The sequence below is a fragment of the Anoplopoma fimbria genome, chromosome 8 (assembly GCF_027596085.1).
Source record: "Anoplopoma fimbria isolate UVic2021 breed Golden Eagle Sablefish chromosome 8, Afim_UVic_2022, whole genome shotgun sequence".
Classification (NCBI taxonomy): domain Eukaryota; kingdom Metazoa; phylum Chordata; class Actinopteri; order Perciformes; family Anoplopomatidae; genus Anoplopoma; species Anoplopoma fimbria.
The window spans coordinates 22,797,432-22,818,851 of record NC_072456.1 but is presented as its reverse complement, the minus strand read 5'-3'; the positions used below and the strand labels follow the sequence as shown (position 1 = coordinate 22,818,851).

Below are 21,420 nucleotides of genomic sequence, written 5' to 3'. Positions count from 1 at the left end.
CTTAAAAACTCAATACTGCAGTGTTGACAAAGTAGGTGAGCGGAGCACAACAAAGACCTGGATACTGTATTATTTATTTCGACTCATGCTTTTGTTTAGTGGAGAATCTTGAAGTTTCCTCTGTCTCAAGGAAAACGAAGCACTGCTGAATAAGCAAATGTTATGCAGTGGGTAGGTATTTCAAAGTCCTTCCCTTTCCTCTGTAATGTATCCGCATAGGATGGTGTTTGTTATGGAAAACAAAACCAACTGCATGCAGATCATGCACAAGTGCTTTAAAGCACAAGGTCAAAATACTACGGGGAAATTAGCGCCTTATCTGTAAACTTACTTATTGATATTCCCTTATGCTGCTGCGACTATCCCCCAAATATTTGCTGCTTTCACAAACAAAATAAAAATGCATATCCAATTGACTGTATTTTTCATCTCTCTTTCTCTTTCTCTCCAGTGGAATCATGTTTGAAAACCAGTCAGCAGGCACCCTTCCTTTCGGCCTTGCTGCAGTTCTAGTTTTTATTTTCACACTGTGAACACACACACACACACACACAAACACACACACATTCAAAAATAAAAGTTGACCTACAAGAACATCGCTGGCATGTACAGACACACACCCACACACACACAAACTGGCACACACGAACAGTTAGACATTAACACAAACATACCAGAGACCCTGCTCGTAGCATCACTTAATCCACAAATGAAAACACACACAAACTCATTTTTTAAGAGGAAAGGGAATGAAAATTAAGTGCTCACCCAGGGCTTGATGAAACTCACCCGACACCTGGGTCATGGTGGTTTGTGGGAGGCTGTTGATGTTGAGCGCCCCCATCTGGTGGATCTGCGTGGCGGGAAAAGCCACGCTGGGTGTGAGGTAACCTCCGTGGCTTGCTGCCATGATGGCTGCCTGCTGCTGCATGAGCTAAAGAAGAGGGACACGGAGAGATGGGTGGAGGAGAGGAGGGTTGGATGGAGTGTGTTTGTGTGTGTGTGTGTGTGTGTGTGTGTGTGTGTGTGTGTGTGTGTGTGTGTGTGTGTGTGTGTGTGTGTGTGTGTGTGTGTGTGTGTGAGGGAGAACAGGGTGAGGGGAGGACAGATGGTAATGAAAAATATAGTAAGTTGGGAAAGGAGTCAGACAAAGACGGGAGAACGGGAGTGAGAGAGAGAGAGGAGAGAGGAGAGAGAAATGTAGCAAAGGGGGAGAACAGAGGGAGGGATGTATGTTGAGGTTGATGGATGGATAGTGCATGGGAAGTACAGAGAAAGTGGAGCGGAATAAAAGAAAGGGGAGAAAAAAAGAAGCCTGTCAACCTATGTTTAGTGAATCTGTCTATCCTCCCAGCAGGAAGCCTGTCACCAGCTGCAGAAACGATTTAATAGCTGTCTGTTGGGCTCATACAAATCAAGGCATTGACATGTGGACATTATCTATGTGCTCAGGGAACAGGCAAAGTTTGCAGAGAGAGTTGTAACGCTTTTTTCCTTAGTATTGTCATACTTCACAACACTCTGTTGGGCTGTATGGAAATTCGCAACATCAGTCCGTCTGGAGCAACTGTTCTCCCAAGGACACATCTGTGTTTTTCTCTCCTTGCCTCATTTCAATTTTTTTTATAATGTATTTGTAATGATGGCTGATTGGAGACTGAAATTCATCCGGAGTTTAGAATTAGATTTGTTGTATAATTCAGTCCGAAACCACTGGACCGTTCTCTGGATTAGTTTTGCCCAACACAGAAGGCATTTTTGGGGGGTTAGAACTTCATTAAATGACCAGTTGTTCGGCACTGCAAAGCTGTTTTGGAGACAAACGTTTGCCAAACAGCACCGTGTACTTCTGTTTTCAGGTTTCACTGAATCAAAACCCTGAGTCATGGAAACAATATTTTTAAAGCAGGTCGTAGCGCCTCAGATTCCAGACCATGTTAGTAATACAGCATGTTAGTCAGAAAATTGAAAAGGCAGTCGATTTTCACCCATTGGACGATCCAACAGAGAGATAAAATCAATAGCCTTTCATTCACTCTGCATTTCGACTTACCATGAGTGGGAGCTGAAACTATTTTCCATCAAATGCTGCCCACAGAGTGTTTATTCATGCTCACATGCACCACTGCCCTGCACTGCGCTCGCTCATCACACACACACACACACACACACACACACACACACACACACACACACACACACACACACACACACACACAACATGCATGAAGGGCGATAGAGACTATTTGAGTTTCTGCACTCAGCTCAAATTCTCCCCATGCAAACCACATGCTGAATGCCCAATTCAGAAGAAAATCCATCATTGTACGATGGCTTATGCGGGTTGTGAACCAGTGGGTTTGTGTAGTAGGGGAATCAACAAACTTCTGCTGGCTACGTAGCCATGCATACCCGTGTGGTATAGGAACACAAACACAGCTGGACCAACCTCTCTATGCATCTGTTTAATACTGCATGGCTGCTGTGTGTCGGGGGAGCTGCTGATGGCTGCGGCCTGAGAATGACTCGTATAAGCAGAAATCAAACTCCTCTGCCACTGGCACTAATGACGATATTGTGAGACACTGGAGGCTTAGAATGCCACTCTGCTTGTATTTGCATGGGGACCCTGCAAGGGAAAAGCCAATTATTTTCCCTCAGTGCCCCTGTCAGGTAACCTGAAAGTGGCTGTCCCGCTGTAGAATGCCCGGCGCTGGCATCTCATCCATTAGCCACATGCCTCGCCACTGCTATCTATTAACGCCCTTTTGTCATTTGCATAATTCCAACGTGACAAATGGGAATCATCCATTCCTTTCCAAATAAGATGAATTGAGCCTTTAAAGTGGGGGGGGAGCAAAGCTGCAAAAAGACAGCAAAGGAGCAAGGAACTAAACAAAAGCAGTGACACAGAAAACAAACAAAGAGGTCTAGAGGATGTTTGGCTCCCTTTGCTTTGGCAACGCGGTGACCGCCCCCCTATTAGGATGTGAGCAGGGTTGGACTTCAGGATGAAGGGTCTGACTGGGCTGGTATTACAGAATAAATACACTGTCACACCACTCACAGCTTTTTTTCTGTGTCCTTTCTCTGGCTCTGCTCGCTGCTTTCAGCAAGGACCGGGGACTTTGGGCGGATTCTAATAAGCTTGCAGTCTATTTGTTGAGGTCCGTGTGGCCTGATACAAGACCCGGGCCTGGACGGAGTCATAATGGAGTGGTTAATGCTAGCGTCTCCAGAAGACTAGCCTTTCTCCCTATGCATGTTTTAGATAATGCAATCCTTAATGCCATCCGTCAGACTGTCATGGATAACAACTCTGGCATTCAATGATGCTTCGTTCCAAATTCAAGTTCAGCAAATTGGAAACCCAAGCATATAATTACGTTGGAATGTAGTGGTTAATACAAACGGGCTTTGAAAAAAAAAAAGAAAAAAGAAAAAGATAAAGAGGAGAAAGCAGAGCGGTTATGTTGACGGAGATATTCAAAGTCGTTCCATTTTGCTTTTTATATGTATATGCTTTTTTTCCCCTTCTTTGTCGAAATTACAAAGGCATTATATTCAAAAAAGCCATTCCCGTTTCTTTATTTATGCGCTACCCAAGCAGATAGCAAATGTCTCTGCAGGAGAATGAGCAGAACTGAGTCTTCATCATCACAGACGCACAACCTTTTTTTTTCTTCCGCTTCCTCTTGAAAAGAAAGGGAAGCGGGAAGAAAAGGCAGACAGAAACAAGGGGAGGAGGGGGGGGGACGACAAAAGAGAAGCGCGTGAGATGAAAGGCAGCAAAGAAAGTTGCCCGAGCTCCAGCAGCATTCATTTAGTGTCAGACATCTGCTTTTTTATTGCAACCTGATGGCATTACTCTCCCCTGGTGCCAGCAGGCAATCACCTCTTTATCACATGGCAATTATCTCTGTAGCGCTGCTCTGTGACTCGCTGACTCTCAGCACTGTCACATGTGACCCCTTATAGCCCAACCAGCCGGGGACGGAGAGAGAGAGAGAGAGACAAAGAGATGCATAGAGCGAGAGAGAGCGGGTGAAAAAGGTTGATAAAATGAGAGAGAGAGAGGGAGACAGTGGGTCAATGAGGTGAACTAAAAGACTGAGGACAGAAGACTGAAGCTCAAGGGCCTCATTTGTTACCCCCCCCCCATGCTAGCAGGCTGTATTTCCACAGAAAGATTTGAATAGTTTTTTTCCCTTTTCCCATCTGATGCACTTTGTTGTGTGTGCAGAGCTAGTCATCACAAGTATAACGCAGCTAAACCAGGTCACACACAAGCTTCTGTGTGTGTGTGTGTGTGTGTGTGTGTGTGTGTGTGTGTGTGTGTGTGTGTGTGTGTGTGTGTGTGTGTGTGTGTGTGTGTGCAGGCGGCTTTACAGCACGGCTAAATGATGCAGTAATCTGTTACCATCATTTCTCATGTGTGCCGTGTTGCTGTTTGAACGAGAGTCCCTCCAACAGGGGGAGATGTTTCCTAATGTGAGTTTACCGTCATCATCCTCCCTCTCATCCGCCCACACATTGTCACTATTAGTGCCAAGTTAAACCATTTTCTCTCCTCTCATTTATCTATCTCACACTCACAGTCCCATGCATCTTTTTTTTTTTTTTTTTTTTTTTTAAACAGGGGAGGCGCGATGCCGGAGGCGCCTTTAAATGTAAAAACTTCTCTCTGTTGTCCCCCGACGGTGCACGAAAAGCCCTCCACCTAAAGAGACCGAGGGAAGCTAAAATGGCTGTCTGCACAGAGAGACGGGGCTTGAGTGAAAGTGACTTGAATCAAATCTAATCGTGTACAAATATGATGTTTGTGTCTTGAAGGGGGGGAAATACAAGAGGTAATAAAAGCTGTTTTTTATTACTTGCACTCAGCGATTCATGGGAGAACTATTATCACTCACTACTAACGGCGGAATGAAAACAAGGAAATCTCGCTCGCTCGCTCTCCTCCCGCTTGTGTTTTTATGAAATCACCTTTTTGCAAATAGGATGTCTCCTGTCAGAGCACACCAGTATCTGTGTCTATCGTGAAAATGGCACATTTCTCATTTTTGGCATATGTTGTCAGTGTTGTACCCCCTCCAATTTGTGTTCAGTGCCCCCTCCTTCTCCTGGTTTGACTAAAATCCAATTTACTGGCTGTCAGCTCAACTCTATAATCCCATCCACTGCTGTAGTGGAGAGGTAGCTCTTTGAATTCACCATTTACTGTACTCTCTGGTTATAGCTATATATATACCATCTCACCCTACGTCTGTATTCTTTAGCGGTGCCACCTCCTCTTCTCTTGGCCAGTGTATATGGAGAGTGGGCGAACATGTAGTGTGTCTTTGGAGATAAAGTCCTTTTTTTTTAGTCTTGGGGGGAATGTGTGCAGTTTTATCTTGCAGTAAAGAAACATTTGTCGTATCACTTCGGCACATTCCTGGTGGCTACGTGGAGAATCAAGGCTGCACATCATACATGCATACATGCAGCCAGCACCAATGACTGCAATGTAATCATAACCGCTGCACAAGCAGGACACCCACACTAAAGATAACTAGTATTCCCTTTTATTCCACATTATTGCGAACCAAGCAGTCTGAACCGGTATTAAAACTCATTGAATAAGTCTTATAATAAGTCATAAGAAAACTAGAGCCTCGCTGATAATCCATAACTGCCTCCTGTGCACTCATTACTTAATCAAAAGTTTATCTCCAAGGTTGCTTTCCCTCGGAGTTTCTCCACCAACTTGCTTTATTTTTTGCTAAATTCATTATGTGCAGGCACATGGCACCCACAGTCTGCGATTCATAATACTAATACAAGGAGAATCTCACCTTCACTAACATCATTCATGCTGTATAATCTTTGTGTCGAGAAACCTCATACGTGCAATCCCTCCTTTTAGATTTAATGGTAATTGATTCTCTCTAATGCTGAAGTATCCCCCGCGCCCTTGTTACTTTCACTCGGAACTCAATTTCCTAGCTTCATCCTGCTCTTTGTCAAATTATATATGTGTACGAGAGAGAGAGAGAGAGACAGAGAGAGAGAGGACAGCGAAAGAAAGAACATTTGCTGCGCTGTGCGCGTGAGTGTGTACGCTCTTGTGTGCTGCTGTATGAGTCGACACGGGTCTCTGCCACAGTAAATAAGAGTCATGGCCAACCTGAGCGGGGCACAATGGTCTCTCTGCAGACCGCCACTGCCTCCACCACCCCTTAAACATTTGCATTTCTCCACATTTCCTGGGAACGGGCTGCATTTCATGAATGGTAATGAAGGTGGGAGTTTTTACTGGAGGAGAGCACGAGAGAGAGATGGCCTCGCAATTACTCTGGGATGGTCAATTTGTGGGTTTCACATTGGGACCCGTGGCTGTGTTGTGAAAATGAGGGAAATGGATAAAGCCCCGGAAATGTCAACAATTAATTCTGGCATTTAGAAATAACCCAAAAAAATAAGAAATATATATATAACTTTATCATCCAAATAAGTGCAGAAAAAAACTGATTTGTGTTCCCCCCCCTTCTCTGTAAATAAATACTCAGCTGACGTTTATGTGTATTTATGCAGTGTGCGTTTTTTTTTTATCTCTGGATGGAAAGCCTTTTCTTAAAATTAATTTTGTGTTTGTGTGCATGTGTGTGTGTGTGTGTGTGTGTGTGTGTGTGTGTGTGTGTGTGTGTGTGTGTGTGCCTTGGCTGCCTTGGATAGAGAAAAAAGTTTGTGTGCTGATAAGTTGCCCATGGAATATTCTGAGTCAACTGTGGCCCCTGAAGCATCTCATGGGCCTAGAGGGAGGGACAGGGGGAGGGAGCGGGGGGGAGAGGGGAAGGGTAGGGGAGCAGCGTGATAGAAGGTAGAGGGGGCTGCATGGTGAGAGGGGCTGCATAGGCTGTCTGAACTCATCAAAGAGCCGTGGGTCTGCTGTGTGTGTGTGTGTGTGTGTGTGTGTGTGTGTGTGTGTGTGTGTGTGTGTGTGTGTGTGTGTGTGTGTGTGTGTGTAGTGCCATGCCCTGAGGGGGTTACGGTGGGCGGGGTAGGAGGGCAGAGGGAAGCTGATGAAGGGGTTGGAGGGTACGCGCTCACTAAATGTGTGTGTGCCTACGTGCTCAGGGTAGCGAGCGCCTGAGTGTAATGGCATAGCAGCACTGCTTAAGAGAAGGAGTGGACGGAGAAGTGGTGCTGATGGAGGTGATGATAGTTCGGCGAGGTAATTCCCACTTACAACAACGTTGACCAAATTAAAATGATCTCTGTCTACATAAATGACGGCAGATTTCAATGGCAGAATTTCTGCGTTTTTAATTAGCAGAATGTGTAAGCACACCAGTAGCATTAGCATCTCTATGCTACGCTAGCTACTGAAGGTAAACACATGCTGCCTTTGCTTTATAATGATTGTATCAGTGAATAAAGACCTACTAGGATTAACAGGAACAGTGTTGTTCCTTTATTTAACTGCCCTCTATCTCGATCTCCTGATGATGTGGTGGTTTACATTTAAACAACTGCTTGCTACAGCTGAAAGCGATGCCACGATAGCAGTGAGAGTGAACCAAAACAAAGTGCTGAAAGACACTGAAATGTCTCCGTAGAGCTGAGGGGAACTGCAGAGTCCAGTGATAATTCTCTGTGGGTTCATCACCACGAGCGACACCTTTCATAAAGGCAAAGACATTTAATCCATTGTTAATATAATAAAAAATGACATTATTTGATTATGATTATAGCAGAGTGAAGAACAATCAAACAGTTTTGATTCAGTGAGTAAACCTGTACAAATCATAGAGATGTTTTCTTGATCTACTGTATTGCAATTTCATTCCTACATGTGTCTCATGCATAGTTCATGTAATCATCCAGAACGTATGCTAGAATTGAATGTTTTTCCATTTGAGCTGTTGTGTGTGTGTGTGTGTGTGTGTGTGTGTGTGTGTGTGTGTGTGTGTGTGTGTGTGTGTGTGTGTGTGTGTGTGTGTGTGTGTGTGTGCTACGTGTGTCTTGCCCAACTCACCGCATGTGCGTAAGAGCTGTAGGTGCTGAAGGGAAGAGCGATGGCCGGGTTGAAGATGCCAAACTGCCCAACCATCTGCTGCATGCGTCTGATGGTGCGCTCCTTGTCTGTGTCGGCGAACTTGACCACCAAGCTGGAGGAGGCTCCCTGAGGGGGCAGAGAGAACTGAAAATCAGAAGATAAACAGCATGAACATTTAATACAGATTTTTATGCCATGTTTAAAGCCATGTGGAGGCAATACATCTCTCTAGAAACACTCATCAGATCTACTTCACACTTGGCGGGTGCACTGCTGGGGACATAAGGGAGTGCATTGTCGAATTTGGTGCAATTTGGAGAAGCAACAAATTCAATATTAATAAACTTTGAATAAACAAGAAAACAGCGCTATGTGCAGCAGTCGGGGGGGGCGGGACTTCAGGGTTTTGCAACCTGAGTTTAGCATGTTGTCCGCAGCCGCCAGACTGCTGCTCATTGAATGCAAGTTCACTTTACAATCAAACAGTTATTCACGTCCCTGGAGTCAACACAAGCAGGTAGCCAAGTGGAAGCAGAATCAAACCAGTGTATCTCACTGGTGTAACTGTGACTGTGAGTTGTGTGTGTTCCAGTGTGTCATACAACATTTCTTTCCTGGTGTATAACTTGATAGTAACTTATAACACTAATAACGTTACTACCAACAACATTCTGATATTACATCCATGTTCTACTTTAGTTCAAACCAAGAGACCAATATGCCTTGTTGGAAATGACCTCAACTAAGTTTATTTCACTAGTGTTTCAGAAAGCAATTGATCAAGACTTGGGTGCATTTCTCACTAAATGTAGTGATGGATTTAGTGATGTGGGGGCCCTGGCAAATTATGTTTTGTCTTACTTTTCACCCTTTCTCTTACTGGGAATCTTGGTGTTGGAAATGGCAGAAGAAATCAGAACTTTTTTGTGAAGTAAAACTATTAACTAATAATAATAATAATAACAAGTAAACCCAGCGTTAACTAATTATTCAGCCCTTTCTCAACAGGCATGTTTTGAACAGGCACTGCCCTGAATTTAATGCTAACACTAGCTCAGTCAGTCAACAGTGGTCTTACAGCATCTCAACCCTTTATGCCCAAAAGGCTTTAAAGCCACTTCAGGAATCATTTGCATGTGTGACTGTTAGGATTTACCACGTGTTTAGAGACAGCCACTAACAAAAGGCTTAAAAACACAAGAGCATGAAGAATGCTGCTGGTTATTATTTCTGATTTCTTAGTATGCCGTGTTCATTAGCAACAACCACAACCGGTGTTAACATCAATATCTAGTGAGCTCCTGTAATTGCATGTCAGATTTTTTTTTTTTTTTTTTTTTTGGGGCATTCTAGATGCAACATCATTGCACGTTTGTATTATTGCAGAGGATCGTGCCTCCTTATTTTGTGGCTGGCATACATAAACATGAACCCAACAGATATGTGGAGAATAAAAATATTCTACTTATTGAGTGAACAGCTCTGGAGGCACATGTGCCGACAGAAAACCTTCCGTTCTTTCAATCAGTGTTTAACATGTACAAAGTCACCCGGGGCAGAGCGGCCTCGCTGTGCATGACATAAATACTTTATATATTCCCCCAGCTTTCCCCCCTCTGGTACAGTACATATATGTAACCTTGGTGCTCCTCCCCACAGATAAGGTTAAAACATCTGCAATGTACAACCATTTGAAATAAGAGCCAAAATTGGTGGTTCCTATTGACCTTGGTGTAAGTGTTCTTCAAGGAAAATGGTGCTTTTTAGGGGCAATTTCTCTCCCTCATCCATTACTCTGTTTATCCTCCCTCTTTGTTTCTGCGGCTGTGGCTAGCCGTCCCCCTTATCAACCCGATTACCTCTTTCTGCAGCCCGATAATGAAACAGCAGGTGTGTCTGCCACACACCCTTCATTAAGAATCTTCAAATGATTTAGCACTACAGTTGACCTTTTGTGTGCTCCGCCTCTCCTCCCCTCTGCGCCCCCAAACCGGCCAATCGATCCATATAAAAGGCCGAAATATTACTCTGATCTGACAGCGGAGAAAGGTTGTGTGTCAGTCACGATAAGAGGCCCCCCCTGAAATTGGTGCAAGGTTGTCAATAACAGTGGTGACTGGTAGCCTGGATTGAAGGTTGGGGGGGTTGGGGCATTTGAATGGTTAATGGGGTATTTCTTAATTTTATGGGGGGGTTGGATCTGGGTTAAACCTGGCAGGAGTTGTGTTGGACTGTTGGTATAAACGGAAGCTGTAATGGTAGCAATATTACTTTTAAATTATTGATTAATATGTTTTCATTTCCCCTGACTAAGGTCTCAGGAGTTCTGCTAATAAAGACATCTACAGAGATGCTCAAAGGCAGGCTCTGGACCTTTCGATCGTACCGTATAGATTTTATCCTCTCTTTCTCCCCACTTTTCTCCGATATTCCCCCCCAAGCCCTTAACTCTTGGCTTGCTCGCTGGTCGAATCACAGGTTTGAAGGATTGTAGGTGAGAGGCCAGTTGGTTAGTTGGATGCCTGACCAAATGGCTGATTGCCTAGTTAGTTGAGTGATTGACTCGCTGGCAGGCTGGTTGGCTAGATGGTTGGCTAACTGGCCGACAGAATTAATTGTCAGACTGTCGAGCTGGCTGACATCTGTACTCTGTCCAGCTGAGTGACTAATTGTTTCGCTTCCTGCTGCGAGCATCGTGTCACACTGGAACAACACTTTTACTGCCCCATTGAGAGCTCTGTGTGATACTACGATAACAGAAACAAGAGATGGAATAACATCATGTATTAGAGATGTACTTTCTTAAAGCCAAGTTCACACTACACAACTTTTTGAAGGTTGTCAGATGGCTGTACTGTTCACGCGACACAACTCGCTGTTTTTCCGTGTGGTTTTAACACTACACGACTGATCAGCGCCAGGGAGTCACACATGGCAAGATCTTTCAGAGGTATCCACACTACGTGTTTTGTCACAAAAACTGAGCACGACCTTTGTCATGCTTGTTGATGTCGTTTGCGGCACATGTGCACATGATATCCCGTTTCCATGCGTCATTTCCCCTCTGTAGATCAGTCACTGTGTGTCCAGTTATGTTTATTCATGCAAGCGTCCAACACCGTAGCTCCGCCAGGTCTCAAGCTCTCATTGGACAGCACGAGATCTTGAGTTTTTTTAACCTGCTAGATATCTGGAATGTGTCAGCAATGCACCGGCAAGCCTCTCTGCTCGTGTCGTTGAACAGTTCACACATAACTCTCGAGCTCCAATGTGCGAGTACAGAGCCAACGCAGATTTGCCTCTGATCTGGGGCGCTCCAAAAAGCTATAGGCGAGCAGACAATCGGGGCTAAAGTCGCGTAGTGTGAACTAGGCATAAGAAGCATCTCACATATTAAGGCTATGCTCAGTCCATTCAAGGTTAACTTTTCGCACGGTTACAGGTTCAGGATTTGTCTGTTGTGTCTGTGTTTTTTTTTTACTATCTGCATCATTAACTTTATTATGAGGTTTAACTTTGGGAGAGTCCAGGACAAGGCAGTGCAGGACCAGAATACAGAGGAGAATTACAGATGAAAAATAGCCTCTTGGCTAACTCTGGCGCACTTACAGAAATGTTTTATTAATGTGCATTGTCCCTACCAAATAAACCAAATAAACCAATAAAAAAAATTAAATAATAAAAGATGTACTAGTACACATAAATGACTCCTTCTCACAGTAAAAAAAAAAAGCTATTAAAAGGCTACCTTCTTTGGTAATGAGAGCTGTGTGTTCCTGCTCTGCTTCTCTCAATTTTGGGGTAATTTTATAATATGAGGGTATGAAGTTGGAATACTGAAGTCATCTTTTTTTTCTTGGGAAAATTAGACTGGACTGTACCTGCTTGAATGATAGAACCATGGTGTATCTAGTTGTACAAACACATTGTGCCATTCTCTTTCATACTCTTGCATGTATGTCCCGCTCTCTGCAAAGCTTTTTTTTTTTTTTTGTCGACGAGGTCCATACACTGACTTTGCCCTCCCACTGGTTCTCCTACGGACCCCTGAATTGTATGGCTTATCGGCTAAGCATCCAATGCCACATTTGTTTATCTCCCAGGTTTTCCCAGTTAGGCCTGTCAGGATATCAGTGAGTGGAATCTGAAGTGTGAAGTAAAAGTCTCATTAAATTTTTAAGCTGCCATGTGTGAGCAGAATCCCCCTGCCAGGCGGCTCCCAGCTGCCTAGAGAGCCACTGAAGGAAAGGGGAGTTATACAGGGAGGATGAAAAAAGGCACTACAGAGATTCAGAACCAAAAGGAAAGTCTGCCTCTTTACAGTTCCTTCCCAGAGCCGAGGCTTGGTGTCGGTCTAAGCTGCACGCCAAGCAATACATCCCACACTTCTTTAACTTAAAACATATGCCAGCTTGCAGGGTAAAGCCAGAAGGAAGACTGATCCTGCCTTGGTATAGAGTTGTGTTAGCCTCAAGTGTCACATGGCCATTAAACAGGCCCTATTATGCTATTTTCCGGATGCATATTTTTATCTCAGGTTACAGTAACAACATGTTTACATGCGTTAATGCTCATAATCCTCCTTGTTTTTCTCATCCTGTCTGTCCTGCAGCACCTCTTCTCACCCTCTCTGAGAAACGCTCCATTGTAGCGCTTGCTCCTCCCTCCAGAAAGCAAAGTCTGCCCTGATTGGTCAGCTAGCCCGCTCTGTTGTGATTAGTCAACGTTTCACATTTCTAAAAACTCTTCCTCCAGAGCTTGACAAATGAACGACGGGTCACGTCAGGATTCAAATCCGGGCCACTTGGGTGAGACACTGTTTTCATAACCACTACAACATGGTAGATGCAAGCTTCAGCTCTGTCTCTCTCTTTGGTTGTTTGAGGGCCAAACTAGCCGGAGAGTTTTACGTCACTGCCGTAACATTATGACCTCATAAAGTTACGGAAGTGAAGGAGAGAATTCAATGGAGCCGTTTCAGGAGCTCAGGAGCTTCTGAGGGGGAGGGTAACTCCTTTTGGGCGTGGACTTCAGCTTTTTCACTCTACGGACCTTTTACATGTACAACAATATATATAACACACTAAAGAAGAGGGGAAATGTGGAAAAACATAATAGGGCCACTTTAATGGTGTCTGAGTCTGCATGTGTTAGTTAAACTAGGATTCAGTCAGTGCAAGTTCAAGCACAACAACAAAAATTTAAGAAATACATAATTTTTTCCTGATAAACATGATTTCAACTACCTTACAACAGACTCTTTTTCATCAGCGCCTGCAAAAAAGAAATGCCTCTTTTAACCAGAATGTATTGCCCCATGCCTGTTTCTCTACAACAAATGGCATCATATGTGGCAGCAGCATTCAGAATTAGAAAATTAAGAGTTATCTATTTTTCCCCCACTGAGTTGCTCGATGCTGCATACAGTTAGGTGCTACAGCTTATAATTTATGTCCCTTGCATGAGACTATTCTATGCTTATTGTGGTGATAATGCATTACCACCCATGGAATCATAAATATACATCCTCTTTGAGCTTGGCTAGCAAAATAATGGATGGTTGTAATCTATTAGGTTATTAGAATGTAAATTGCCTGGGTAGAAATACTTGTGGGGGGGAGATGACAGATCGTAAACAATCAACGTTAACTTAAAAATATAAAGGCAGAACATTGTTTAATGAGTAGCAGCACAAAGATCTATCATCCTTGTGAAATAGTGACATGAAAACTCTGCATCTCATTGAATGCACAATGAGATGATTACCGTTCTCTGACATAAACCAGCATTTATATACTGTAAAATCTGCTGCTTTTATTCTGCCTTTCCACCTTTCATTTTTATCCTTATTTAGGGCAGTGACGTATTTATCTGTACATTAAAACAGTGTGTCTTGGTGAGTATTAAATCCTGGCATTTGCATGTGTGTATGTTCTCTGTCTGCAGTAATAGAGAAGATCCAGCAGCTGGGGAATCACATTTGGATGCTTTTTTTCTTTTTCTTTGCTCCTCTCTTTACTCTCAATCATCCAGCTCTCTCTCTCTTTTTATGCAAACTTTACCTCATTTGCTTTCCTTTGTTCTGCTCTTATCCTTCCATCATCCTGCTCAAGTATTTCTGTGTCAGTCCCTGTGTCAGCTGAAACTGCCTCAAACCCCGGCTCAGCTGATGCGGATACGGAGTGAAAAAAAATAAAATCTGCACAGCTCTACGGACCTGACCCGCAAAACCCCAACACCACCCCCTCGTCTCGGTGTAACTCTGTCCCGGGACTTACTTCCTACACGGCCCTGCTGAATCCCGGCAATTTGCTTTACAGCTCTAGCGTTTAAATGTTTAATTGAGCCGCTCGTATCCTCAACTGATGCAGTGTGTGTGTGTGTGTGTGTGTGTGTGTGTGTGTGTGTGTGTGTGTGTGTGTGTGTGTGTGTGTGTGTGTGTGTGTGTGAAAGCTGAACATGTCTGAGAAATGGTGCTAGTGTGTATCGAATTCGGATGTATGCACATATGAAATATGAAGGGTTAGGGTGTGATGGAGATCCAGCCAAGGTCTTCTATGTGACCTGCCGATGCACTCCTATAATTCATACACTTACACTATCTAGCCATCGTCCTTCATACGGTGACATTATGTCGTAGTTAGCTATTGGCAGATCATTTTTCATTTAGATACGTACACGGAGATACGTATGCTGCCACGCATGTGTACGTAAAGTTCATACTTTGCATGCACTGTCCGTCATTTATCTACATGCAAATATATATATACTCTCCACATACGTGCACACACTCCATGTGGATTTTTCTCTTTCCTTGCTGACTCGCACATACAAAATGCCCCAAAACTCCCCCTCTACATGAATAAAACAAATGTATTCAGCTCAAGTCCTCCGAGCTGGAAAATAAGATCAGTCAGGGAGCCTTTGACCCTAGCCTGTGGCTGTACGAGCATGTGACAGTGAAACAGGGAGCAGAGCAATATAGACTGTATGTGTGTGTGTGTGTGCTCATGCAAATGCACTAGCCACAAAGTGCTTCTGTTTGTACATGTTTATGTATGCACACACATGCATTCGTGTGTGTGTGTGTGTGTGTGTGTGTGTGTGTGTGTGTGTGTGTGTGTGTGTGTGTGTGTGCACACTCGTAAACTCTAAAAAGCCAGTGCTCATGCTTTGGGGGATTGGCAGTAGATCTGTCAAACTGCTGTAGTTAGTCGCAGTGTTAATATTCTCTGCACTTCAACACCTCGGATGGCCACGCTATCGGCTGGGCTCTTATTCACGGTCATCTCTCTGAAGGCTCAACAGTCGAGACTTTGTGTGTGGTAGTAAATATGCACACACACACACACACACACACACACACATCTATATAAATGTATATTAAATGCGTCAGGCTAGGAACGGGTCAGACGTAAAAAATGTCTGTCAGGTTCACGTCGGGCTTGGTTACTACTCTCTCGGACTCAGGTCGGGTTTGGACAGAAATATGCGGCCTGAGCGTCCGTATAGAGAGAGAAGAAGGAATGAGACAACTGCTTATGGCTTGCAATGAATGCCCTTTATATGTCCAGTGTGTATCCTGTCGCTGTCAATGATCTTTTTTTCTCTTCTTCTACGTCTTTAATCATGCATTCCTTTTTTTAATGCGTCCAAATGTGTGTTTTTTATTCATTCATTCCGTCAATATACTTGTACGTGACTTATTTTTGCAGCTGCGACTCAACCGCAATCACCATAAACTCAAATGGATACAGGATGCACAGTCCAGGGCTTTTTTTTTTTTTTATTTTTTATTCAGGATCTTTGCTACATTGATGGGACACTCTGCTCTGAATAGCACCGTCCTACTGAGGCGTAATGGTCCACCGGTGGTCCGCTAATCTCAGCGAGGCAGGCACACTGTGTCCTATCCTCCAGCAGCCACAGGATATGAGATGCTGATCAGATTTCTATAATCAATTTACCAGAGCAGGAGGTATAAATCCTGTCCATTCACTCATTCTCCCCCCCCCCCTCCCTCCTCTCTCTTTCTTTCTCTCTGTCTCTCACTCTCTCATTCCAACTCTAACTCCCCTCCCTTCTGCCCCCTGCTTATAGTTAGATGAATAATTCAGCAGCCAATGTGGTGAAAGGTGGAGTAAACAAGTCTATTGCCTAATATCCCGAGAGGCTGCCAAAGAGAGACGAGTGAGGGCAGAGAGCTAGCAGAGATAGGGGGGATGGAGCAACGGAGAAGGAGGGTATCTATGGAGAGGGGACATCCAGAGTCTTTCCTCATGACCTGCAGTCATTTGCACTTAGATTGACTCGGAGGTTGCGCCAAAATGGCACAGCTGGCTTCTAGTCCTTCTCTGCTCTGCCGTCCTCTCTTGAGCCACACATTGGCAAACCATTAATAATGAAATCATACAGTGAAACACCACATCTGTGAGAAAAGGTGGGCGAGAGCTCAGGGTCCCCGCTTCTCTGAGGCGAGGGGTTCCAGGAAACAAAAAAACGAGCATAAAAGCAGAGTCTACTGTATAATATGGGACGTGACACTCTGTCCCGCTCGCCGGATGTCACGGCGAATGACTCTATTCAGCTCTGGAGTGCAGAGTAAGTAGCTTTTATTTTGACACCATCAGGTATACAGCGAGCATGTCCAAACACGAGACACATACAAATGAGCGGTACAGCTTTCCTGCGCTCATAGTAAATCCAATACGGAGCGAAATTCAGAGGACACGGTGTGCTTACATAACGAGCAAATGTAATCTCACACTGGAGTTATATTCACTGATTATGCAAGCAGAACTACTGATTGATGACTCGCCCAAAATTCAATTATCATTCTAAACAGTTTTATCTGGAAATTAGATTCAGATTTTTTTTTTTCTTTTGGGGTTATAAAAAGTACTGTGTTAATTAAAGAGACAGAAGGCTATTTCTGACTGTATCTGTTTTTAAAAAAAATTTTTTTTAAAGCTGCTGTATTTATGAGGATGGTTGCACTTTTTCTATCAATTGATTAAAACTTTAAAGTTGGGGGTGAGTTCAAGACTGCAAGTTTACAGCTCTTAATCAAGAGAGGTGGACTGCACACAGCTATTGTGATCGGTGTGCTGAGTGGACGTGTCGTGCAATGCGATGGATGCTGCTGGTGTGTGTGTGTGTGTGTGTGTGTGTGTGTGTGTGTGTGTGTGTGTGTGTGTGTGTGTGTGTGTGTGTGTGTTTCTCTGTTTATTATATGTGAGGGATGGAGTTGTACTCACTGGCATGGTCTGGCTGCCGTGGAGGGCGCTGATTGCAGACTGAGCCTCGGTGTGTGTGGAGAACTTGACGAAGGCGCAACCTGGAAGAGAGGAGATGCACGTCACACACACTCAGGTGTACACACACACACACACACACACACACACATAGTATACGTACAGTAAATGCTTTCAATCGAGCGAGTTTAAAAGCCTTACGGTGAATTAATAAAAGGATGTTGAATTGTATTTGACACCACACAGAAATCACTGTGCAGTGAGAGGCTCTCATTGCACAGCAGGCTGCCCCACTCTGGGCATTAGGCAGGCAGACAAGCAGGCAGAAGCTGCAGGCTAAAGATTGCACTGATGAAGCAGAAAAGCATGCTATTTAGCACCACATGCCTGTCTGTGCATATTAAATAGTAGCTGAACTGAAGGTTTTTAAGTACAAAACCGCTCCGTTTGAGAACTCACTGGAGTTTATTGTTCCCACAACAGGATGTTCTGATCAATATTTGTGAGTATGATGATGTTTGTCCAAAGGCCAGGAACCACAGAACCGACTCTTTCTCTTAGCTCAAATGTCCTTGAGGAATATTGCGACGAGAAGAGAAAGTGAAAGCGAGTTGAAGATAGATTTTGTGGGTTCACAAAGTGAGCGGTTTCACATTAATTATTCAACTATTAAACTGAAGTATGGCCTCCTTTCAGAACTGCAAAACTTGATTTAGAGCCATACGCTTTGTCTCCTTTAGAAATGCCTCCTAAAATAAACTTATGAACATATTGTAATCTGTTTTCAAGACTAGAATAGTGTGTCTTTGTACCCATACTGAAAATATTGATACGTGTGTGCAGATAGTATAACACAGGGTCAAATCCACTACTCCTGCATGTCTCTGGAGTCACTTATCGAGGGCAAAAGAAACCCAATCATGTGTATTCTCCACACAGAAACGTGAGGACTGATCCTGGGTCTGTTGCAGGGAGGCAGCAGCACTAACCGCCGAGCTACCATCCCCTCTTATAATTATACCCTATTTCACCTAATTTCATTTCATTTTAAGTTTCTTTTCTACCTCTTATTTAATCTTTCATACTTTACTCTTCTTATCATCTCTGCTGCCTGACCTCGCCGCCCTGCCATTCTTCCCCTCTTAATGGGCTTACCCCTGTGGACGCCAGCCAATCAAGATGCCCATTCAGCTGTCAAACCACTACCCTCTGTTGAGATATGGATAGAAAAGAGCTAGAGCCCGGCATGACCTGTACAAGGACTTTGCTATAGTGGTATTAACTATGTGCCAATGTAATTATGAATTTAACTCTTAAGATACTTAGCATGGTGCAGTATGCATGGCCTCTGCTTTTTTATTTTTATAAACCAAACAGCTGTCAACCTGTTATAGAGAATGTGAAACTCTGCAAAAGCAAGGAAGCTCAAAGTATTCTGCTCTGCTATCAAACTTACAGTACTTATATTGTTGCACATAATTCTGCAAAAATAGGATTTTATGATGACTAAGTGAAGAGCAGATTTGTTTTTGCCAGAAGGGGTTGGGAACGTTTTGTTTGTTTTTTATCAGGAAATAATAATGAATTAGCTCAAATGTTGTAGAGCCACAAACAGGAATGCATCTTTTAGTGGTGGAAGTTTACCGAAGTAAAAGTATACCACAGTGTATAAATGCTATACTATAAGTAAAAGTCATGCATTCAAAAGTACAACATCAGCATAAGTACATGAGTAATAGTATCAAAATATACTTTGAGTACCAAAAGTGCTCGTTATGCAGCATTACCCATTTAAGAATAATACAGTATATCTCACTAGATCATACTTATGTATGCCTTCATGTGTACGCATCACTTTAACATTATGGTGTGGCTGATTACTCCCAGTAAGCTTAATCTTTAGTAATGCATCATGATTCATTTGTTTATTGTATAAATAACATGAATCTGCAAAGTATCTACAAACTGGTGACTAATTATTTGCCTTTCATGGAGTGCAGTAAAAATATAAAGTAGCATCAAATTGAAATACTCAGGAGTACATAAAACAGTACTTGAGTGAAAGTACTTAGTTACTTTCAACCACTAGACACTTCCCTGTGCTGCCTCCGCCCTCACAGTGAGGACACTTGGACCGTTTTGACATCCATCTTTTCCTTCTCCTTCAAACCACTGCAGAGTCAGAACTCTTTGGTTTCAAACCCCCCTCAGATATAATTCTACTACATGGGGATGGGATTTGGGGAAGAACCAAGAGTCTCTTTGCTCTTTGCTGCGTGTCAGAGAGAATTGATGTCTCCAAATGTTGTTGGCTGTTTTAAAAAAGCCTGAAAGATATCAACACCATCGTACCTAAGTTACAGTAACGACATGCAGCACATCCATTGGACGAAAAGCTTCAGATTGACACTCATTTTGATGGGAAAGTCAGCCTTTAAATAACAGTAGCATTGTTTTGATCATTGCTGCATTTGGTGGGATTACAATTATTCATTACATGGGGTTACATGTTTTGCTGGTGGCTATCATATAACTACAGAGTCTTGGTTTTGTATCTGGCCTTTGGAAGTTATCACAGATTATGTTATGTATCCAAAACGTCCCTCTCTGTCTTCAAACAAAGTATCACCTGCTTTTTAAGTATAATACATAAGTACAATTTTTGAAGGTCTCAAAAATAATGAATAAATGATTTACAACTGCACAAAATGACAAAGACAAACCACCCGATTAACCCCTAACTCACATATGTCCTAATTATGATAAATCAAACAGAACGTGACACATCAGGCTTCACTCTTCGGTCACTGCCTGCAGCCGACTAGCACATCAACAACAGTGCAGCGTTAAAAATGTTTTGCAATTATGTGTTATTTGACCTATATCTGGTGCATATGTCACATGCGCTTTACACTGACGTGGACGCTCACACACACACACACACTGTCACTTCTCTGTCAGTGACCTAAATAATGCTGACAACTGTACCGCGGCTCCTACCTTTGCTGTTTCCGTCAGGACCTCTTAGGACCGTGCACTCCTCGATGACACCGTAGGGTTCGAAGAGGCGGTAAACATCCTCCTCGGTCTGTTGTTTGTTCAGCATCCCCACAAACAACTTCCTGTCTTCTGGAACAAACAATGAGACGAAAGGTTAAATTATAACTTTGACCTCAACTACTAAACCAATTTGAGAACATACAGTAGTGAAGCCTCATCATTGTTTGCTGGAACAGGGTTTCATTTGAGAAGAAGTCTCTTTTTTCCACGGCAGCAAACACACATATACGTCCACGGAGCCGCGGTTTGTTCAGCGCCGGTCACTTTGTATTATCTCTTTCCCAAGACTGATCATTTTAATCTCTACTATAACTGGGTTCAGTCCCGTATGTGCACATGTACTGCAGCTGCGGGGGGTAAGTGAGTGGTCAGGAGCTGGGGGAAGAGCAGTGGGAAGACTAATGAAGAGGTTTCTAACACACACACACATACACACACATACACACACCCACACACAGGGCCCAAGACAATGAGCGAGTCTTTGGTCCTTTAAAAGCACCAGGGGCTCCAGGCAGCTCCAACCTCCTAAACACCACACTGTTACTGGCTGGAAACTCTCTCTCTCTCTCTTACCCACTCTCTCCCTTGGTCTCTCTCTCTCTTTCCTCTCACTATTCATCTCTCTCTCCCTCTCCTCTCTCTTCTTTTCTTTTTCTCTCTCGCTGATTCCACATTTTTCAACCTCATTCTTTTTCAACCGCCTCCCTCCCTTCCTCTCTTTATCTCTCTCTTACTCTACTAATTGCTGCTGATCCAGTGTTTTTTGTGTAGCCACAGAGAAATATTTCAGTATGCTCTTCCGTGAACAATGGCGTGTCTCTCCTGCGAGCAATGAAAGGCTGGGAGACATGCCATGAATAACGCTGACTTTTCAATAGATAGCCTGTATGCTATTGAGTCCTGTTAAACGCTGTGGGATCTGATCTTTACCTTGACCTGACACACTGTGTTTACTGATGTACTCTGGCCGTGTATGATTAATGCTGCAGTGCAGCGAGTCTCTGGCTGGCAGCAGAAGCACTAAAACATTCCCTTTATACAGATTGTTTCTCCAACTCTGACCTG

The 21,420-nt window shown here is 43.5% G+C and overlaps 1 protein-coding gene across 1 annotated transcript in view; it reads right to left on the bottom strand.

Moving 5' to 3' along the window:
- The window catches only part of celf5a (cugbp, Elav-like family member 5a), a 187,559-nt gene that overhangs the window by 12,189 nt on the left and 153,950 nt on the right, over positions 1-21,420 (bottom strand). Inside the window, 4 exon segments of the mRNA XM_054603544.1 lie at positions 790-934; positions 8,021-8,167; positions 17,299-17,378; positions 20,296-20,424. Coding sequence (XP_054459519.1) covers positions 790-934; positions 8,021-8,167; positions 17,299-17,378; positions 20,296-20,424 — 501 coding nt within the window.